We start from the raw sequence: 22468 nt of genomic DNA on the forward strand, positions 1-22468 counted from the left end.
GACTGTCACACTGTCTCTAACCATTTTTTCCCCACAAAATTTCTTCACCCTGTCTAGAAGTCTCTCTCCCCCCAGGAGATAATAAATTAATAACAATGATATTTTTTCTCCCATCATGTATTAAAAGTCCTCAATATGGTGGATGGAAGCTGGAGTAAAATAGGATGACTAGGTGTATAAATCAGGGGTGGAAGGAAGGAGGGATAAGGGTCATCCTAGGAAAGGTTGGAAGGCGACGGTAAAGGTTTTGTGTGAGGGGCATGGATATACAACAGGCCTGTGTGAATGTATTAGATAGGAGTGAATGGAAGAGAGTGGCTTTATGATGCTGCTGGAGTGTGAGCAAGGCAACATAAATGAAGCGATTCAGGGAAACCAGTTAGCCAGACTCGAGTCCTGGTGGTGGGAAATAGTGTCTTTACTCTGAATGAAGGGTAGGCATCTTGCAGTTTGGAGGGTTATCTGAACCGTGATGGAAGCACATTTCTGGCAAGACAGTGATTGAATGAATGATGGTGAAAGTGTTTCTTCTTTTTTGGGGGTCACCCTTCCTCAGTGAGAGAGAGTCAGTGTGTTTAAAATATACCACTAAGAGATGCATTATTCATAACCAACATATGGCATATGTAATAAAGTTTAAAAGTTTCTTGATGTACATACCTAAATTGTAGAGAAGTTTTTGATTTCTGAATCATTCTTGGTAGCTGTGGAGCATCCGGGACAGTGGAGTGTGTGAGGAATACAGCAACACCACTAGAATCACCTCGCACACCACCACATAAACACTGTAAACTGTATAAACAATACTTTTATTGCACTCCTGTTTGAACATTAACCCGTAAACAGTCCAAACGTATATATACGTTTTTTCAACATTTGATAGTATGTAAAAAAAGTAGATCTTTTTTATTTTTTACATTTGAAAACGTGTAAAAAACTCTGATCTACTTTTTTTTATATTTGAAAATATTAAAAAAAAAAAAAAAGTAATCTACTTTTGGAGCACTACGCATGTGAATGTAGATCTGCTTGGACCGTTCACGGGTTAAACAGCTTTCTAATACTGTACTATAGATTCATTCTTATGAAAATCCATAATTCAATATGTATGAGGCATTGTCTGAGATTGATCATACTCTATACTCAGTAGCAGACACATTTAAACATTATCTTATACTCACTGTACTCTGTACTCAGTAGCAGGTTTGAGTCCATTAATCGTAAGCTGGGTGGCAGGGATGGACATGTACAAGTTGTTATTTAGGAAGACCTCGTACAGTAACTCAGAAACTGGTATGTCATCAGGCTGGCTGCTCAAATCAGGAGATGACCATTGGATAACAGCTTCATTGGGTGTGACATCAATTACCTGAAAAGAGCACAGATTGCTGTTATCAATTACCTAAACCTTAAAAAAAGCACATCAGTTAAATGTCTCACTGGAAACTCCCAATAGTTTTGCGGTCAATATTTGAATGAATACTTTAAACACTGACATACTGCCAACACATTACAGCCATTGAATTGTGCAAAGCACAAAAATTACATTTCGGTACTACAAAAGCAAATTTAAATACGTATCCAGCTTTCTTACCACATACCTAACGGGAAAAAATATTTACGAATACACAATCTGACAGTTTACACGCTCAAAGAAGATGCAAGAGAAAAACTGGTTTCTTTGTACCAGCAAAATAAAGAAAAGGTACAATTCAAAGTTGAAAAAATATACTGAAAGGGCTTAAATGTTTCTTCACAAATACAATGGTTGATTAACCCGTAAACGGTCCAAGCAGATCTACGTTCACATGTGTAGTGCTACAAAAGTAGATCTACATTTTTTTTTTACATATTTTCAAATATAAAAAAAAAAAAGATCAAAGTTTTTTTTTTTTATACATTTTCAAATGTAAAAAAAACAAAGATCTACTTTTTTTGCATACTTTCAAATGTTGAAAAAACGTATATATACGTTTGGACCGTTTACGGGTTAATAAAGCAACCTCAAAAAGAAGTACAACATGTACAGTAATATGTATAAACTACTGACAGCTATAAGAATATACTGTATCTTGATTCATTTTAGAAGACAGGCCTAGTCAAGGACTGGGCTGTGGGGGTGTTGACCCCTGGAACACCCTCCAGGTAGACCAAAGCATAAATCTATCTTGTAAAACTATAAATAAAGGTAAATTATGCAATAATGATGGTAAGGGTAAACAAAGATACAGCTCCACTGAAGCCTCTTACTTTAGGTGGTTTAACCTGAGATAGGAGGTGCTGAAGACTATTTCTAGGATCCTCCCCATCCTCTGTCTGAACTTCCTCCTCCCCTTCATTTTTTCTTGCAGGAGGTTCTGGTGAAATATAATTATATTACTGTAAATGAAGAAATTCTCCAATTTACACTGTCTTAAGAACCAATATTTTTTTAAGTGTACAAAAAGACATTACAAAATTCTTCATCTTCTTTCGACAAACTGGCCGTAACCCACCGAGGCAGGGTGGCCCAAAAGAAAAAACAAAAGTTTCTCCTTTTAAATTTAGTAACACATCCAGGAGAAGGGGTTAACATTACAAAATTATACTACGTATTTCTCCTTGTCTATTTTCATACATATTACATTTTAAGTCTTGATTAGTCTATGCCTTTTATTACAGACTGCTTGTTCACCAATAAAAATTGAAGTACAGTACATTGAAGATGTACTCCAGTTGAACTGATAGCAATTGTTTTAGGTAATAATAAAATTAAACACTGCCATCAAATATTTCTAAAACTGCAGTTGAACAGAACTAGCAATATTAACAGCAGCCCACATTTGCTTTAATATACTCTCAGCTATTACCTTTCTTTGGGGAAAGTGGCGGAGTGCTGTGCAGGCTACTTGACCCAGATTTGTTGTGGTGTGTGTGTTGCTGCCGCTGGTAATACTTATTTCTTGGCTTGTCATACTGACGCACATGGCGTTCGGACTTTTGGCTGTAAACTGGTGGTGGTGATGCTGAAACAGGAAATTTTAAGAACTTTAACCCCCTTTCACTGTCTCCTGCACAGGTCTACATTACTGAAGCAAGTGTCACTCAAGTACATACCATATTTCGTTGCTTATTAGACGCATTTTTTCCCCATAAAATGTCTCCAAAAACCACCTGCGTCCTATAAACTGAAGGTCAGTGATGGGAGCTATAAATCTGGGGTGTGGGGTGGGCTGTAGCTCTCCCAGTTACATCCGATGCCGAGCCATTGAAACTAAAACGAGTCTTATAAGCCGCGAAATACAGTGTATGCCTTAAACATAGCACCCTCAAATATGCTGCTAGCAGCAAATTCTGGCCTAGCCATTAGAGACTCAATCTGTGGTGGGTGTGTACAGAATTAAAAAAAAATCCTGCCCCTGCAGTGCATGATGGGAAAAGCAAAGCTCTGGCATTGTGTTCGATTAAAAATAATGACTAAGGTGTTTTCTAAAGTGTTTTTTATGGTTTTATTGGTATTTCTCGATATAAAGAAACGAGAAGATTTTGGCTGGTTTCGGACTGGAAGTGGCTTGATATAGCCTCAAAGTTGCAGAACTATTTGATTTCTGGAGATTTTCTTTAGGATGGGAAGGGAAGGAATTCACCCCCAGTCTGTTTTATGGGTTTTTTACTAAGTGTTTCAATTACTGGGATGGCCTAAACCGTGATCAATCTATTCCTAGTTATGTTTTATTAATCAGAGAAATAGTATAAACTTCAATTTTCCATATGATGGACTCAAAATGGAGGGCAAGTAGTACGTATAAAGGAGAGGCCTGGAGACGTGATAAATGAACAGCTGTTGGGCTACCTATAGTGGACTTTAAATTAGAATTACTTGTCGACTTTTGCAAAATTAGCAAAATTACTGAATTCTGAGCACATTATAGGATAGTTCTGATAGATGAATGGGCAGTTTCTTGCACTCAAGTGATAGAAGATATGGTGAACGAGTCAGGAATTTGGTCAAATTAAGCAGTGGAACCGACTTAAAATAGGACTCGGAGTGGATAAAATCGTCGGTGTAAAGTGTACAAAGATGGCCAACTTTGCACCTGCATAATTCCATAAGTTTTCCATTAAATTTCATATTTGTGGTCTCATTATCTTCAGAAAAAGATTCTTTACCATTTCTGAAGATATTTTTTTTTTTTAAATCATAACAATACTGTCAGCACTTTTCATTTCAGGGGTCACGACAGAGAAAGGGTTATACGATAAAGAGAAAAATTCACATTAGCTCTTAATACTCAAGGAATGTAATTAGTAAATAAAATGGCACCAATCATTCGATGTCAGTTTGAAAGGGAAATCTGGTGGCCTGGTGGTTAACGCTCTCGCTTCACACGGTGAGGGCCTGGGTTCGATTCCCAGCCAGAGTAGAAACATTGGACGTGTTTCTTTCCACCTGTTGTCTATGTTCCCCATCAGTAAAATGGGTACCTGGGTGTTAGTCGACTGGTGTGGGTCGCATCCTGGGACACTGACCTAAGGAGGCCTGGTCACAGACCGGGCCGCGGGAGCGTTGACCCTCAGAACTCTCTCCAGATAAACTCCAGATAAACTCTAGTATCATTGCTATTCTTTCCTTTCTGCTTCATGAAACCACTGATATACCTTTAAAGTATTCTGAATTTTCCTACTCCCACAGCCCAGCCCTGGACCAGGCTTATCTGATGCTTACCTCGTCAACCAGGCTGTTGCTGGCAGCCCACTGGCACACATGTCCATCACAACCTGGTTGATGCAGAACCTGGCAAAGGAAACTGTAGTTTCCTCTCAATGACTAAGTAAATTTCCAACCTTCTACTTATAGAGGTGCTATTAAAAAGTTCCCATACTCGAATTTTTGCACACTTTCTGGTTGAAATCTGGCAGAGGCATAGATCAAGCTATGTAGTACACTCCTTTGAAGTAGTGTGGCAAGTTTCAGTGGTCAGTCATTCTATGGAGGTCAGAAGGGTACTTTTTGTTCTGTCGTCAGTACACTGTTACAGTTTTTTGTGTAACAGAATGGAATCTTTAAAAGAAAGAACAGTGTGTGTGTGTGTGAGTGAGATTCTGTTTCAAGCTAGCAATAATTTGGCAATAAGCAATGGGTCAGACATTGTTTTGAATAGGCTTTCTGGATTCAAAGGACAAATGTCAGTTGAGGATTATAAACATTCTGTTCATCTATCAGTGTCAAAAACAGATGACAACACCGAAAAAGTGAAAAAGGTTATTCACGAAGACCATCTTCATGAACAGGTAACCCTGTACTTTTTTTCACAGAAGTCCAGGAACTTTTTTATAGGACCTTGTACATTCAGTACAAATATACACTATTTTTTTACTTAATAGTCCTTACTCCTTTAATATCTCCTGGTCAGAGACTGGGTTGAAGGGTAATGATAAAAAAAAAACTTTATGCTCTACTTCAGTGTCAACATTACTTTTTCACAGTTTTCAATTCCATATGAATGTTTTCATCTGGGTGGGTTGGAATATATGTGCCATAGTAGTTAATCTTCCATAAATTATGAGTACGTTACTTAACAGAGGTGATAATCTCATTGTCATTTGACATCTTCAAAGTGAGTTAGTTATGAAGGCAAGTGTGGTGGAAGGGAGCTCGTATTAAAGGAAGGCTGGTGTGGTGGAGGAAGCTTTAACTAGTACTACGATGCACATATAATTAAAACACGATTCCTCCAGTTTCAATCAGTCTCAGACATTACCACACAATTCTTTATAAAAGGTGTGCAAGCCAACATTTCTCACTCATTTCAAACAGCAAAGTACACAAGTGTTTACAATACAGAGTTACAAAGAGCATAGAGAAAGCAAAAGATTCTCACGTTGTGCTAAGGGCGGTGACATGACTGGGGGATACTGTGGAGGAGGCTGGTAAGGTTGGACATAACCCTGCGGTGGAGGACCAGGTGGTGGCCCATAGAACTGTGGTGGGCCTTGTCCTGCATTTGGACCCTGAAATGAAATAATGAAAAAAATCTTTTAGAAAACTCATCAAATTTTAATTATTATATTCATGGGGAAAAGTGCTAAACCTGTAAGGGTTGCAGAGCCCCTGAGGAATGGGAGGCAATTATTATTATTATATATATATTATTATTATATTAATTTCTTGAATCAAAAGCTCCTTGCCAGCAACACCTTTGAATGGTGTTTCATTTTAGATTAAAATACCTGCAGTACTGTACTGTAGGTATTTGTTGAGGGAAAACCCACAATAGTTATCCTGGTCCTCTTTCTACGATATCCTGGTCGTCTTTCCACAAATACGTATATCTTCCATGATCTGTTAATCACTTATGTGGTTCTTATAAGTACATCACGTTTCACTGTTCGGCAGTGGCAACTTTTGTACACAACCAAACGACCTAGGTTCAATCCAGAGCAAATCATGATGTTTAGGTAAGTCTCTCTACATTTGTCTCCCCCCCCCCCGTTCATACAGCAGTAAATCTGGGTGTTAGTAGCCTGTTGTGGGTAGTATCCGGTGAAGGGGAGGTAGTACAGGTTAATAGTTATTAGCCTGTCAATTCAACAGCGTAAATAAAAATTCATGCCATGAAATGGGAATACTTACTTTATCATAAGCACAATTAACACTATTCTGACTGGGCCTGTAGAATAAGTTTCACTAAATCATGTTTTCTGCACTTGACATTTTACTTATTTTTTGGACACTGAAGTGTTCCATTATAGTACTTTATGGCGAGGGCAATTAAAAAGATATACATACTCACATACGTGTGTGCGTGTGAAATAAAACCTGAGAATTTTCACGTGCTTAAAACACACAACTTCAGATGTGTGAATAAGCACATTACCTAGGGTATGTACAGTGTGCATCAGTTGGTTGTCAAAGTCATATTTTGTGATAAATAGATTCCGTATTCACACGTTCTGGTCCTATCCGTGAGAGCGACTCCCACCAACCAGAGCTTGTATATCAGACCCAGAAAGAGATGACATCACGTGAAAACACTGTTCGAGTGAGGGTATGATCATCAGGTTCGTAAGGTCTACAAGAGTTGTACTTTCAACTGTGACTCGAAAACAGTACCTACTGTCTATACACATTACCAACAGATCCCTGGCTGTCTTCAAGAAAGCGCTGGACAGGCGCCTATTATTATTATTACAATCAAGAGGGAAGCGCTAAACCCGGAGGATTATACAGCGCCTGGGGGGGATGTGGAAGGCATTCAGGCTTAATTTGGGGAACTGGAGCACAGATCCAATTCCCTAAATCAAGAGCCCCTCACCAACATAAAGGAACCTTCCTTGAGGGGGGACAGGCGCCTAAATCAGTACCTAATCAGCCGGGCTGTGATTCGTACATCAGTCTGCGTGCGGCCAGCAGTAACAGCCTGGTTGATCAGACCCTGATCCACCAGGCGGCCTGGTCACAGACTGGGCCGTTGATCCCCGAAACCCTCTCCAGGTATACTACATTAGACTAGTTGATAAACTCTTATTTTGTAATAAACAAGTATATCACTTTCCCCTTATTCCTATGGCTGAAAATGTGAGGGAAAAATGATACTGTTTTTAAAAATTATATTTAAATCAAATTATTAACATTAATTCATAAGAGTTCATTCTAACAGGAGTGAGTTGAACACAGATCCCAACAAGGCAGTAGCAACGCTTCAACTAAATATTAACAGCCTAGTTTTTTTTTTCCCCCACTAAGTAAGTTTTTTTTAGACGGAAACATCCTCACAATTTAGGTCGAACTATGAGTTGCAGAGTTTTAAGTCTGGCAACAATTTGGTAACAGTTCACACAGTAATTACAAGGCTTTAAACTTTTATGCATAATGTAACTTACCAGCAGTTTAACAGTAATAACTTGGCCTTGCTCCACCTTCATAACCGTAGGGCCAGGAAGCTTGACACGAGCACTAGTGGTAGCTTCATCACGACCTACTCCACTACTTATGGACGCCATGTCTGTCTGTCCCTGTACACTTTCAGGTTCTAAAGCCATCTCTTTCTAGTTTGACCTTACTGAACACTACAATAACAACATGCTTCACTGATAATTTCGCCGGAAGATTCTCATTACAATGAATTTGCCTGTGCTCTTTTGAAGCAAATGGACAGCTCTAATACCTTCATTTTCTTAGGTGATTCTGTGATATATATCAAATTGTCATCATTTATCTTGTTAGATTTTCGTATTAACATTGTAGCTTTACACACAACATTAGAAATTAATGTGGTTATAGTAGTTATTTCATCACGACCTTTTTCGAGAAAGATTGCAAACTTCCTAGTTCCTGATTTTGTCTTTACAATATTATCGTCTTCTTTGAAATAATCAACACTGCAGTTCATTATTTATGTGAAATAATCAACTGCAATGCACTCTTCAGTAATGCTTATCACTACTATTTATGTTGGTCCATGACAGGAAAAATCTCTGGACTCAGATTCCAGAACATTTCTATACCAGCTATTAGGTCGAAGCACATTTTCGTTGCAAGTATTGGGTGCAATTCGATTCATAATTGAAAGCCAAAAATTTCCTCAACTCGCATATATTTACTAGATTTTAAATTAATGCCGCGAGGAGCAGCCTTGCCTGGCCAAGTGCACACCTTATGGTCAGGTAAGATAGCCTTCTCTATGATGCTTTTACTAATTATTTTGGGATATCACCTTCACCCCTTCGCATATACGAAGTGCTAGGATTATTATGCGTATATCTATAATAACGTAGAACAAATCGTTTGACCAACACACGAGGTAGGTGTTTGTGTGGTACGAGTGTGAAATTAGCAAATAGACTAAATCTTTACAATCAGAAAGTGATCAATCCTGTCTAGTGAAATGCTTATTACAATGTATAAATAGTTAACCCTTAAACTGTCCAAAACGTAGATTACGTTTTTTCAACATTTGAAAGTATGTAAAAAAAGTATTTTTTTTTTTTACATTTGAAAACGTGTAAAAAAACTGATCTACCTTTTTTTTTGTTATATCTGAAAATAAGTTAAAAAACGTAGATCTACTTTTGGAGCACTACGCATGTGAACGTAGATCTGTCTGGACAGTTTAAGGGTTAAGACTTCCAGCGTTGTTAAATCTGATGCATTTACGCTTATGAAGGCAACATGGGATGAAGTGCAGCAATTTCAAGTTGTTACATAATACTATTTTGTTTATGCATGGTGGCAATACGTATGTCTTGCTGTAGTGATTGATTTTCACGCCGGTGGTCCCATCCTGGTCAGACCAGCATTGTGGACAATCTAGGATCACGTGAGGCTAGGCTTTTCCAGGATATATTTACAGATGAAGAGTACGTCAACTGCAAAACTGCTATAGATATGTGGTATTCGAGGATAACAATGAATTTAAATTATTAAAAATTTGTCTTTGCACAGGATATTGTATCATGGCTGGAACATTCTGGAGTCAATTTATACACAATAAGATCACAAATTTCTAAATTTTTCTGCTATAAAAATCAAATAAACTTAAGAGTTTCATATGCACAGAATCACACATTTCATCACGTCAAAAACTGAAATTCATCTATAGTTGAAATTGTTTCCGCAATCCTCTGTTCCTTTGGTGAATACAAACTGAAGTGGAAAGTTTCACATTAGCCTCGCCAATATTTCATCAAGCTTATCAAAAGATTGATTACAGAATGTACTAGATAAAGTAAGGTACACGTATGAGATCTTCACTTCAGCTGTTTTCACAACATACTGGCAATGTTTCCACGAAATAACACAACTTCTGACGAGTCTTTCCCATCTTCAACAGTTATCATCTATGTAGCACACAACATACACGGTAATTAGGCAAGCTTCCCTGAATATATTACTGAAAAATCAAATGATCACCAAATACTGGAGAAAATATGCCACCTGTACACTGAATGCCAACACACTTTAAGAGCGCTCTAGCGGCCACCTGTGCTACTACTGTAACACTAACTTAACATATTAATACGCTACTTTCTGCCACCTTTACCATTTGAAAGAAACAAGAGGAAGACTAAGCTATTTCACAACTCTAACAGTAAACCAGAATATTATAAAAGGCTGAATACAAGAAGCAATTCGGTGTGATGGAAGGTTTGGCAACGTGGCAGCGTACTACGTGTCAGGGAGGAGGGGGGGCGGGGCGGGTGATACCAACTTACAACTATTATTACTATTATTATTTTAACGGGGAAGCGCCTAACTCGTAGAAGTCATACAGTGTATAGTGAACGGGAGGTAATCAGATCTGATACAAGAAAAAGGAGTAGGTCTAATCCCTTAGATCAAGAGCCCTACACCGGCACAAGGCAAACACCCCCCTCCTTTCCCTCCGATGAATGGTACCAACTTAGTTAAGTTAGAAACTCTCCTTCACATCAGTATACACTAGATATTCCATGTATCACACTACATCAGCTTTCCTAGTCAACATATTTCTTCATTATCTTAATTTAAGAAATACCACTGCCAACACCTCAGATATCTGGGAGGTTGCTTCCAGTGAAGGGGGGAGAGGGGGAGGGAATGAGGCGGAAGGGAATAGGGGGAATTATGTGGGGGAAGGGTGTGAGGGGAAAGGAAGAGAGAGAGAGGGAAGGGTGGGGGAGTGTGAGGAAGGGTGGGGGTGTGAGGGGGGAAAGGCGGGATAGAGGGTGAGGGGGATGGTAAGGGAGTGGGGGGGGGGCCTCGTCATTTTACAACAGATGCCAGTCAAGCAAATTTACTTCCAGTATTTTTTCAAGACATTTGGTCTGGATTAAAAATACTGAAAAAAAGCATTTTATCAAGTAAAAAACACTGCCACTGCTTAAAATTAGTCATGAAATTTGCAGTGAAACAAATCCAAACAGTAGAAACGTTAAGAAAGATAAGTTCCAACCACACATTCTTACATTAATGAAACAGCCGAATGCCTAACTGACAGATGAAACATATAGATAAAAAGAAAAACAATAGTAGAAACTGAAGCAAATTGAAGAATGGAGTGAGAAGAGATATTGATCGAGGCGGTACGACACTGCTTCCCTGGAGCCTAACTGACGTAGCATCACAGCTGTCACATGTGTGGCGGCTGCCAGGCTCACCACCACCACGCTATCTCTATCTCTCTCTTATGTATATATTATTGTTCTTACTTATTGTATTCTTTGTAGCTGTCATTCTTCATTTTAACTTCCTCCTTCTCATTTCTCTATTTTAACTTCATTCTTCCTTTCCTATATTATTCTAACTTCATTCTTCCTTTCCTATATTATTCTAACTTCATTCTTCCTTTCCTATATTATTCTAACTTCATTCTTCCTTTCCTATATTATTCTAACTTCATTCTTCCTTTCCTATATTATTCTAACTTCATTCTTCCTTTCCTATATTATTCTAACTTCATTCTTCCTTTCCTATATTATTCTAACTTCACTCTTCCTTTCCTATATTATTCTAACTTCATTCTTCCTTTCCTATATTATTCTAACTTCATTCTTCCTTTCCTATATTATTCTAACTTCATTCTTCCTTTCCTATATTATTCTAACTTCATTCTTCCCTTTCCTATATTATTTTAACTTCATTCTTCCCTTTTTTTCTTTTTCACTTGCTTATTTTAACTCCTCTTATCTACATATTTTCATTCCACCATCATTACTTCCACAAATCAAGTACAAAATAATGTAAGTCATCTCAAACACACTCGTACTAAGATCGGCTAATAAAGTTCATTATTTAAGTGCACTGAAGACTATTTATCGCTTTTATTCTAAGTTCATTTATTGACGTTGTGATTTTTTTTTTTACTATGACAATGAAACTTAACCTAACTGACTCACGAAATCGTAATGACATGATTGCAAACAAACCATACCACGGGAGGGATTTGGACCCGCGGTCAGAGTGTCTCAAAACTCCAGACTGTCGCGTTAGCCACTGGACCACCTAGAGTCCTAGATAATATAAATGGACAAATCTGCCGAAACCCTATGTGAGAAATCCACAGATTTTTACGAGGATGGGTTACCTGGAGTTACGTGTGTTGCATAATTTAAATTGACCACAACACACACATATATATATATATATATATATATATATATATAAATATATATATATATATATATATATATATATATATATATATATATATATATATATATATATATATATATATATATATATATATATATATATATACATATATATATATATACATATATATATATATATACATATATATATATATACATATACATATATATATATACATATACATATATATATATATACATATACATATATATATATATACATATACATATATATATATATATACATATATATATATACATATATATATATATATATACATATATATATATATATATATATATATATATATATAGATAGATAGATAGATAGATAGATAGATAGATAAAATGCATGCAAGACAACCGCTGTGGAGAAATAGTGGAACTCCAAGCGCTTTCGTGATTTCTCACATTACAGGTCCTTGATAATGTTAGAAATCAAGAAAGCTATTCGAGTTTCACTATTTCTTCACAGTGGTTGTTTTGCATGCTGTGATATCACCTGTTTACTGTGATCTTGTTGCATATATATGCACTTATATTTAAACACGTGTGAGCAGCAGAAGTTATGTACATGAGTTCTCGCACGTCAGATCATGCTTCATCCGAACGTTCTTCTCAATGCGTGCCTTCACGACTCCATATTTTACATTCCTTCAACGAAAGCGCCTTGATGTTAGTGAAGGGCTCTTGATCCTTGAACTATTCACTGAGGATCCTTTAGGCTGGTGAAGGGTTCTTGATCTTAGAACCCTTCAATGGGGATCCTTTATGTTGGTAAAGGGTTCTTGATCATAGAACTTTTCAATGTGGAGCCTTGATGCTGGAAGGTTCTTGGTCCAATTAACCGGCGCTAGCCTCCCCTCCCTCCTGTCAAACCTCGTCACCTCCCATTCCCTAGGTCTAGACGCTCCATGACCCCTAAAGATTTAGCGCTTCCCCGCGAACATGTAACATTTAAATATTAAATAATGGAAATTACAGACTACAAATGTTAGGAGGAAAAATTTAGATTACTTTTACTGACACCTGGAATATTTTTACCTTTAACGGTTTTTCTGAGTTTTTCCTATTCCCAGAACGCGACCCTTGACTTGTGCTTGCCTGGTCAACCAGGTTGTTGCTGCTGGTGGCCCGCTGGCCCACATTCATCACAGCCTCGTTTATCCGGCACTTAGCTGAAGTATTTATCAAGTTTCCTCTAGAAGACTTCTTCTAGCAGTGTTTCTGATATCTTCTGGCAAAATATTGAAAAGTCTGGGATCACGAATGTGGCAGAAATCAAATACAAACACTGGAAAGTGTGCCAGCATTTATTTAATTTTTCCTGTCCCGTAGTGAAGTCTAAGGTCCCAGCAACCAGTAGTGAAGTCTAAGGTCCCAGCAACCAGTAGTGAAGTCTAAGGTCCCAGCAACCAGTAGTGAAGTCTAAGGTCCCAGCAACCAGTCACCACAAAGACCAGTCAGAAGTAAATACGAAGATAGCAAAAGACAGTCCACGAAAAATAAGCCAATACCGTGGTCGCATCAAATCACAAACTATAAACTGGATTTATAAACTAGACCCCCTAGATGTGGGGACGTGTAGGTGACACTTGGTGGGGACGTGTAGGTGACACTTGGTGGGGACGTGTAGGTGACACTTGGTGGGGACGTGTAGGTGACACTTGGTGGGGACGTGTAGGTGACACTTGGTGGGGACGTGAGGTGACACTTGGTGGGGACGTGTAGGTGACACTTGGTGGGGACGTGTAGGTGACACTTGGTGGGGACGTGTAGGTGACACTTGGTGGGGACGTGTAGGTGACACTTGGTGGGGACGTGTAGGTGACACTTGGTGGGGACGTGTAGGTGACACTTGGTGGGGACGTGTAGGTGACACTTGGTGGGGACGTGTAGGTGACACTTGGTGGGGACGTGTAGGTGACACTTGGTGGGGACGTGTAGGTGACACTTGGTGGGGACGTGTAGGTGACACTTGGTGGGGACGTGTAGGTGACACTTGGTGGGGACGTGTAGGTGACACTTGGTGGGGACGTGTAGGTGACACTTGGTGGGGACGTGCAGGTGACACTTGGTGGGGACGTGCAGGTGACACTTGTATCATGTGGGGGTTCGAACACGTGGATAGGGTAAAGTAATACTCACGTAGGCTGGAAGTACGTATCATTATGGATAATGTGGGAAGCGCCCAAACAGCCGTGACCTGCCTCCTTGCTCACTCTCGTATAACTGACCGCCCACAGTACCCATATGTGAGGGTCTTTGAAATACTGCTGAGGTCAGCGGCAATATGAATACAGACAGTGACTCAGGCAGAGACGGTTGGTAGTGAGTCATCTACTGGTACACTGGTTACTAGGGTAAAGTAATACTCACGTAGGCTGGAAGTACGTATAATTATGGATAATGTGGGAAGCGCCCAAACAGCCGTGACCTGCCTCCTTGCTCACTCTCGTATAACTGACCGCCCACAGTACCCATATGTGAGGGTCTTTGAAATACTGCCGAGGTCAGCGGCAATATGAATACAGACAGTGACTCAGGCAGAGACGGTTGGTAGTGAGTCATCTACTGGTACACTGGTTACTGGTAACTGGTTACTACTACTGAAACTTGGTGGGGACGTGCAGGTGACACTTGGTGGGGACGTGTAGGTCACTCCTGAAGCACCACTAAATCGTGACTTCATAATGAACGAAGTTGCTGGAACATAAACATTTGGATTTGGTATACTTGATAATTTTATCCCCCCCCCCTGCTCCAGATGAGTCTCTCTTGGTGGTAATTAAGTGGCTGAAGTTTCCTCAGGAGAGAGGGTGTTTTCCAATAACAAAGCCTAACAAATCCCAGTTTCTTTATGCCACCAACTTTCGTCTCCGCCTGGATGCTATTCTCAAAAACCAACCAGCACTATAATTGATATTCACAACCTGGACCACGTACATCCACCCACCACATAGCCACAATTCCTATTTTAGCCACAGAAATTCTGGTCCCAGCTTGACAGAGAAGAATGTTTAAACAAGTTAGTATTCAGGTCCTAACATAGCAGAGAAAAATGTTTAAACAAGCTATTGTTCAGGTCCCAGCTTAGGAGAGAAGAATGCTTAAATCGAAGATTAAGACACTTATGCAACATATGGGACTTTTTATTGAAGAAACGTTTCGGAACACAATAGCTTCATCAGTACAATACAAAGGCAGAAAGGTGTAAGGAGTTTGAAGTAATCAGTCCCTCAGCCCGGAATCGATGTGTTCAGTCCATCACTCTTGTGGAAAGAGTGATGGACTGAACACATCTATTTCCTGATGAAGCCACTGTGTGACGAAACGTTTCTTCAATAAAGATTCCCATATGATGCACAAGTGTCTTAATCTTCAACTTGTCGGTTTTCAAAACCATTTATCACAATGCTTAAATCATCTAACAGTGTAAAATTTTGGAAATAAATCCCCAGTTACTTCAAAGACCAGCCATATTTTCGTAAGATTGTCATAAGAAATTAATAAGCATAACGAAGTAAGTAATTAGAGAAATCAGCGTATAGCACAACCCAGCCACTACTGATCCGTCCCACTAATCCTTCACATACCAGTTCATTGGACATCCGTGACAAGTTTGCCTGAGGCCAGACTTCCTTGTTGGATGTCTAGTCAATCATGCTGTCGCTGCCAGCGGTCTTCACGCCTACAGAGCCATCACAACCTAACTGACGTGGCACTTGTAACAGATGGTGATTCATTTTTAAAACTTATACATGCGTTTCGTTGTGTCAGGTCTGCAGAGAGGTAGTATGTATTACAATGGTAAAAATAGCCACAAATATGTGAATAAAGAATTACAAAATTTATGGTATTCATCGAGAAGACGTTTTGTCTACCAAGAACTTGATCAATCCATCATGGATTGACATTGTTTTTATTCATATATGCAGAGATTTCCCATGAGACCTCTGGCAGCTTCGTACGATACACAAACTGGGTTAACTACGATCTTCATTTACAATAAACAATCACTAACAGTGATACGGAATTATGTTAAGTCACACTACAGCATCACGCCTCTGATATGCCCGTCTCGGTTCGTTTCGAACCAACCATACGAGGTTGTAGAAACATCAGTTTCAATGGACCTTTTAAAATGGAGTAGTTGTTAACGACAAACGTAGGTTTGCAGACGGTGGACTTAATACTGAGGTAAATGGAAGCGAAAGAAAGAGCGGCAGGGAGCAGACAGCAGGGTAGGGTGGTGGTGCAAGGCGAGAGGGAGGGCAGGTGGCGGGGCAGGGTGAGTGAGGGTGGTGGTGGAGCAGGGTTAGAAGGATGGTGGTGAGAGGCAGGGTGAGGGTGGGTGGTGGAACACCACTGGCAAGACTATCACCTTGAAGGGCCCAGCAGCAGCGTCTAGCCAACACCTCAAGATGCTGTGTCCGCCAGACGACCCTCCCTCCCTCCCTCTCACTATATTTACTCTCAAAATAATCAATACATCTGCTTCATCCATAAGTTTAGCTCGTCTTATTTTGCAATTCTTTTAATTATATTTACAAATTAATTTTTAAAACTCAATAAAATTTATGGGTTAATGTGTTTTTTGTTTCAATATTTATGTTTAAATAGTACATTTCTAAAATATATTTAGAAATTATCATCCATAATTACTGTTGGAATCTTAAAACCTAATTTCATACAAACTTGTTGCTACCCTAATTTGCTGTCATTTTGCAGGAATCATTATCAGAAGGCAAGCATAACATGAAAATTAATTCTTATTCCACACACCACCTTTGATGATGATGATCCTTTTCAAATCACTTGTTCTCTCTAGGCTGGAATACTGCTGTACATTAACATCTCCATTCAAAGCAGGTGAAATCGCAGATCTAGAGAGTGTACAGAGATCCTTTACTGCACGTATAAGTTCTGTCAAGCACCTTAACTACTGGGAACGCTTGGAAGCACTTGACTTGTACTCGTTGGAACGCAGGAGGGAGAGATATATCATAATCTACACTTGGAAAATCTTGGAAGGAATGGTCCCAAATCTGCACACAGAAATCACTCCCTACGAAAGTAAAAGACTGGGCAGGCGATGCAAAATGCCCCCAATAAAAAGTAGGGGCGCCATTGGTACACTAAGAGAAAACACCATAAGTGTCCGGGGCCCAAAACTGTTCAACAGCCTCCCATCAAGCATTAGGGGAATTGCCAATAAACCCCTGGCTGCCTTCAAGAGAGAGCTGGACAGATACCTAAAGTCAGTGCCGGATCAGCCGGGCTGTGGCTCGTACGTTGGACTGCGTGCGGCCAGCAGTAACAGCCTAGTTGATCAGGCCCTGATCCATCGGGAGGCCTGGTCGTGGACCGGGCCGCGGGGGCGTTGATCCCCGGAATAACCTCCAGGTAGTCTCCTAGAGCCCGGCTCGTCGGGTGCTTGCCTGGTCAATCAGGCTGCTGCTGCTGGCGGCCCGCTAGCCCATGTTTTCATCACAGCTTGGATGAGTGGCCAAAAGTCACTGCAAATTGATAACATTTACGCCATAGAAAAAATGGGATTCCAGGTTCTCAGTCTTGCAACGAGTGAGGGAAGCATCCTAAGAATAACAAAAAAAGGCACAATACCGTGACCGGAACGATACACAAATAACCCGCACATAGAAGAGAGGAGCTTACGACGACGTTTCGGTCCGACTTGGACCATTTACAAAGCCACACTTTGTAAATGGTCCGAGTCGGACCGAAACGTCGTCGTAAGCTCCTCTCTTCTATGTGCGGGTTATTTGTGTAAGCATCCTAAGAGTTTTATTCCCGAGGAACCTTACACGTTGTCTATGAAACACATTTTGGGATCTGCCATTACAAACAGCTGAAGGCAGGTTACTGAAAAACCTTGGGCTTTTATGAAACTGCCTCAGCCTACTCGGTGCATCCCTTACATTGGAGTTATTTTGCATATAGCGGTGCCTCCTTCCTTAAGGTAATAGTTCAGTTTGCAGATTTAAAAACTCAATTTTCCATATGTAAATTATTTTTTCATTTGAGACACTGCGTTACTGTGGCTTACTGAAAGATTATTCAAAACTGCTTGGAGGTATTCTGTCTTCAACAGACCATGTCCATTATTTGTTGCGAGGTGCTACAAACTTCAGATGGAGCCTAGTCCGAGACTTGGGACGCAAAGAAACAGGGCTGATCTCTGTAATCCCATGAAGGTATACTAAGGGTACGGTATACCCAACTGAAATTACTCACCTCTGGAGCGCAGGCGAGAGAGACGCATCATAATCTACACCTGGAAGATCTTGGAGGGACTCGTCCCTAATCTGCACACAGAAATCACTCCCTAGGACAGCAAAAGACTTGGCAGGCGATGCAACATACCTCCAGTGAAAAAAAAAGTAGGGGCGCCATTAGTACAATAAGAGAAAACACTAAGTGTCCAGGGCCTCCCACCAGCCATAAGGGGAATTACCGATAGACACTTCGCTGCCTTCAAGAGGGAGCTGGACGGATACCTGAAGTCAGTACCAGATCAGCCCGGCTGTGGTTCGTACGTTGGGTGCGTGCGGCCACCAGTAACAGCCTCATTGATCAGGCCCTGATCCACCAGGAGGCCTGGTTATGAACCAGGTCGCGGGGGCGTTGATCCCAGGAATACCCTCCAGGTAAACCTCTCCAATACATCTCTCAACTGTTATACTTTTATATTTTGATCATATCAGTACCGACAAGAAATTGTAACGATATTAGCAGCAATGCTATAAGGAAGGTAACTGCTACATTGTTCTAATCAAACGTATCAGCGTAGTTTATCGAAGCTCCTGTACTACTGTATAGCAATACAGGCAAACTGTATCGTAAAATACACGATTATTCTTTGGTCCTGGATTACTTTCATTTTTAATAATATTAAAAAATTGGATGTAATAAAGCGACATCCTTTGTAAGGCTCAATGCGGCAAGTAAGAAATTACATTCCAATTTTTCCTCTAACTACAGTTACTGGGCGAGATTTTTTCAGCTACATCGTTCTTGGATACAATAATAATAATAATAATAATAATAATAATAATAATAATAATAATAATAATAATATCTTTATTTACTACTTGAAAAGTTCAACATTTCGATATTGTATTAAAATACTCAGGACTTCGCGATATTCAGGAATGATCAAAACATCATTTACTTTCCATTTCAATTTGTGGGTTAGTTGACAGTTGTACCAGGCATGGATTTGCGAATATTCTTTAAAATAAAACGAAATTTTGTACTATAATTAGGTAGTGTAGCTTTCTATGACCTCTTCTTAAACTAACTTTCTGCCCCTGTTGTTCCAGAACTATTAGGCTATTCAAATGCGAGCCATCCAGACGACTAGCCGAGACACACGTCAAGGCCAGGAGCACCTTGTGGCAGCTTCGCAACACACATTAAAAGGCTTTAGTGAACGTGGAAGCCTCCAACAGCTTCAGAAAACTTAGCAATTCCCTGTCCAATATAACACTGCATAGTATTTGATCCTGTGAAAAGCTGAGAAGAGTTTGCCTTAGATGAATTAATCTATCGATCATCGAAACCACCATGCACCTGTTACATTTTATTTAGACAGGACTTCATGGAAAGACAGTCACACAAGTCACCAAAACCCAACCGAAGTGGTCAGCCCACTTAATCCGTCCTTTCCCGTCTTACCCACATATTTTCTTATACTACTCTACTTTATCCTACTCTAATCCTTTCCCTCTCCGTTTCTACCATCCCTATTATGGCTTAACCAAATAAAAACTTTAAACTGAAGCCTAATTGTTAAGAATTCACACAAACTATTTCAGATTATTCATATGTATTGTTGTATTTAACTACATTCATGACTGTACAATATTGCTTTTGTTAAAATATTTGGTGTTCGATATAAAATTTCCAAAGTTAATGAAGTAATTTCAACATCCGGACAGGCACCTAAAGGCAGTAACTGACCAGTCGGACTGTGGTTCGTACGTCGGTTTGCGTGCGGCCAACAGCAACAGCCTGGTTGATCAAGCTTATTCACCACGAGGCCTGGTCACTGACCGGGCCGCGGCGGCGTTGATCCCCGAAACCCTTTCCAGGTATATACTCGATAAAAGCCCAGTGGATAAATTACCTTGTTTAAATTAAACCATTTAACTTTACTTACTTATCCCAAAACTGTGTGAATACCAACCAGTGACACTTGCTTCCCGCACTATGGTAAAGTTTTACTGTCGCAGTGACTGACAGCGTAGAAATCTTGTGTGATTTAAATGCTGCATACTGTCTATACTCTACTGGGAACAGGTGTTAACGGCATCATGTTCTACTGGAGGAAAGACACGGCATCCTGTAGGACTAAGCGTACTTAGTGTTGTAAAGAATACTTAATGTTGCGAAGAGTGATTAATACTGTGAAAAGTACATAATACTGCGTAGTTTCGTTATGTATTCTGCGAAAGGTACTCAGTATGACAGACTAATTAATACTGTGAGAGTCAATGCGGAGGCCACCACGAAAATACTCCTCAGGGTACATAACTCTCCTTAATTCTGTCTCGTCTGGTAGATTATAAATTACCATTGTTATATTTATTATTATTCACACAATGCGCTAAATCAAATTTCAATTTGAATGTGTGGTATTCATCTAGAACACAACCACCCTGCAAACATACCGTACATGTGTTTTACCAGTGACCGGTTTCGAGGGTTCTACCCAGCCCCAGGCCAGGCTTCCCTGTTAACCACTTGGTCAACCCTGTGAGTGGCACTGCAAGATCACTGCCTTTATCAGTGCATACCTGTCTTTTACCTACCATCTGGTTAATAACATCTGTAGATCAATAGCTACAGGTGACATCAGTGGAGGGTGCCAACTCCCTACGTGGACAAGCATCGGTGAGTGGGACCTTAATTAAACAGCGGCGTCCCCTCAAGGGAGGTTCCTTGACGCTAGTGAGGGGCTCTTGATCTAGGGAATTGGGTCTGTGCTCCGGTTCCCTAAATTGAGCCTGAATACCTTCCATCCCCCCACATGCACTGTATAATCCTACGGGTTTAGCGCTCCATGATTATAATAAATAGCGGCGCATAATGTCGCTGAACTCTTGTGAATAACGGGAATGCAGTGCCTCGTTTGTTCACGGAGACCGGATTACAGGAGACGATGATGTCAGAAACCAACAGCTTAACAAATTTAAAGTAAAATATAGAATCAAAGTGTAAGTAAAAATATTTATAACCTCTTTAAGGATGAGTGTGTGGCAAGATGCGAAAACTACACCGTGGAAACGAGATTTTTACTAAATTTAAATCTTAACTGGTCTGATGTATAAGACGATTCTTTCATGGCTGAAGAATAAGATACTAAATCAAACAAGTAAAGGGCAAGATAAGCATTCACTTGCCAGATGGAAATGTAATAGTCATGTGAATCAGGCAGTGGGTAGGTTCCTTCGTGGAGTGACTACAATTCCTCATGGGGTATAGGATGAACACTGCTGTAATGGATACACACGCTGCACTCTCTAGGAGTCTAGGTCATCCAAGCCTTCTGAACCTAGTCACTCGTTCTCAATACCAACACTGACAGCATTAATAGTGAAGCATATTCATGTTTACATCACACTGCTAATTTGTACTGAACTTTTTTTTTTTAAGTTTCTCGAAATTAATAAGGATTCTGAATTAAAATTAAAACTAAGCAGATATAAATTACTCAAGTAACCAAGATGGTAGAGGCAAGAGGAAGGGTGTAGGAGTTGATTGAAGGTTGAGACCACCACCACCACCCACCCTCAACCCAACACTGCTGTGTTTACATCAACGCCTGGTAACCGCATCAGTGCCTGCGTCCCAATCCTCTACTACGACTCTGGTTTCCTCCACAAATATTTTTTCCGCTGCAAATGAACTTTATCAGTATTTAATTTGCGCATAACAGACCTTCAATCCTCTACGTTAAGAAATTATTACAATGAGAGTAAATGAAGTGAATTACGATACACATACACTGGTAGACATACTCATGAAGCGAGAGGCATCCCGAGTGTGTTAGATAAACACATGAAAGACAATGGGAAGGAGGCGGCTGCCTTTGCATGACACTTGGGCGCCCCCCTGCTTCACTCTTACTCAATCCACTATAATCTAACCACGCATGACGCCAAACCATATTACACGCTGATACAAAAAACCTTGTGGCGCAACAGATAACGCAGCCGAGTGTGGATCAGAAACCAGGTTCGAATCCTGGCAAGTTTCATTAGTTTTCACCACGAGGGCTGGTCATGGACGGGGACGCGGGGGCGTTGACCCCCGCTTCCGTTCTTGGATGGAA

At 40.0% G+C, this 22468-nt stretch overlaps 1 protein-coding gene across 4 annotated transcripts in view; it reads right to left on the reverse strand.

The window, feature by feature from the left end:
* Positions 1-22468, reverse strand: part of LOC128697549 (fibronectin type-III domain-containing protein 3a) — a 662917-nt gene that overhangs the window by 81348 nt on the left and 559101 nt on the right. For all 4 annotated transcript variants that reach the window (XR_011393145.1, XM_070094072.1, XM_053789316.2 and 1 more), the window contains 5 exons: positions 5862-5991; positions 2850-3005; positions 2251-2357; positions 1182-1369; positions 661-792 (listed from right to left, as the gene is read on the reverse strand). Coding sequence is in view for 3 of the 4 variants with exons in the window: in XM_070094072.1 (XP_069950173.1) it covers positions 661-792; positions 1182-1369; positions 2251-2357; positions 2850-3005; positions 5862-5991 (713 nt within the window). In the remaining variant the exon portion in view is untranslated. The remainder of the gene's footprint in view (positions 1-660; positions 793-1181; positions 1370-2250; positions 2358-2849; positions 3006-5861; positions 5992-22468) is intronic.

The sequence above is a fragment of the Cherax quadricarinatus genome, chromosome 44 (assembly GCF_038502225.1).
Source record: "Cherax quadricarinatus isolate ZL_2023a chromosome 44, ASM3850222v1, whole genome shotgun sequence".
In the NCBI taxonomy this organism is placed as follows: Eukaryota; Metazoa; Arthropoda; class Malacostraca; order Decapoda; family Parastacidae; genus Cherax; species Cherax quadricarinatus.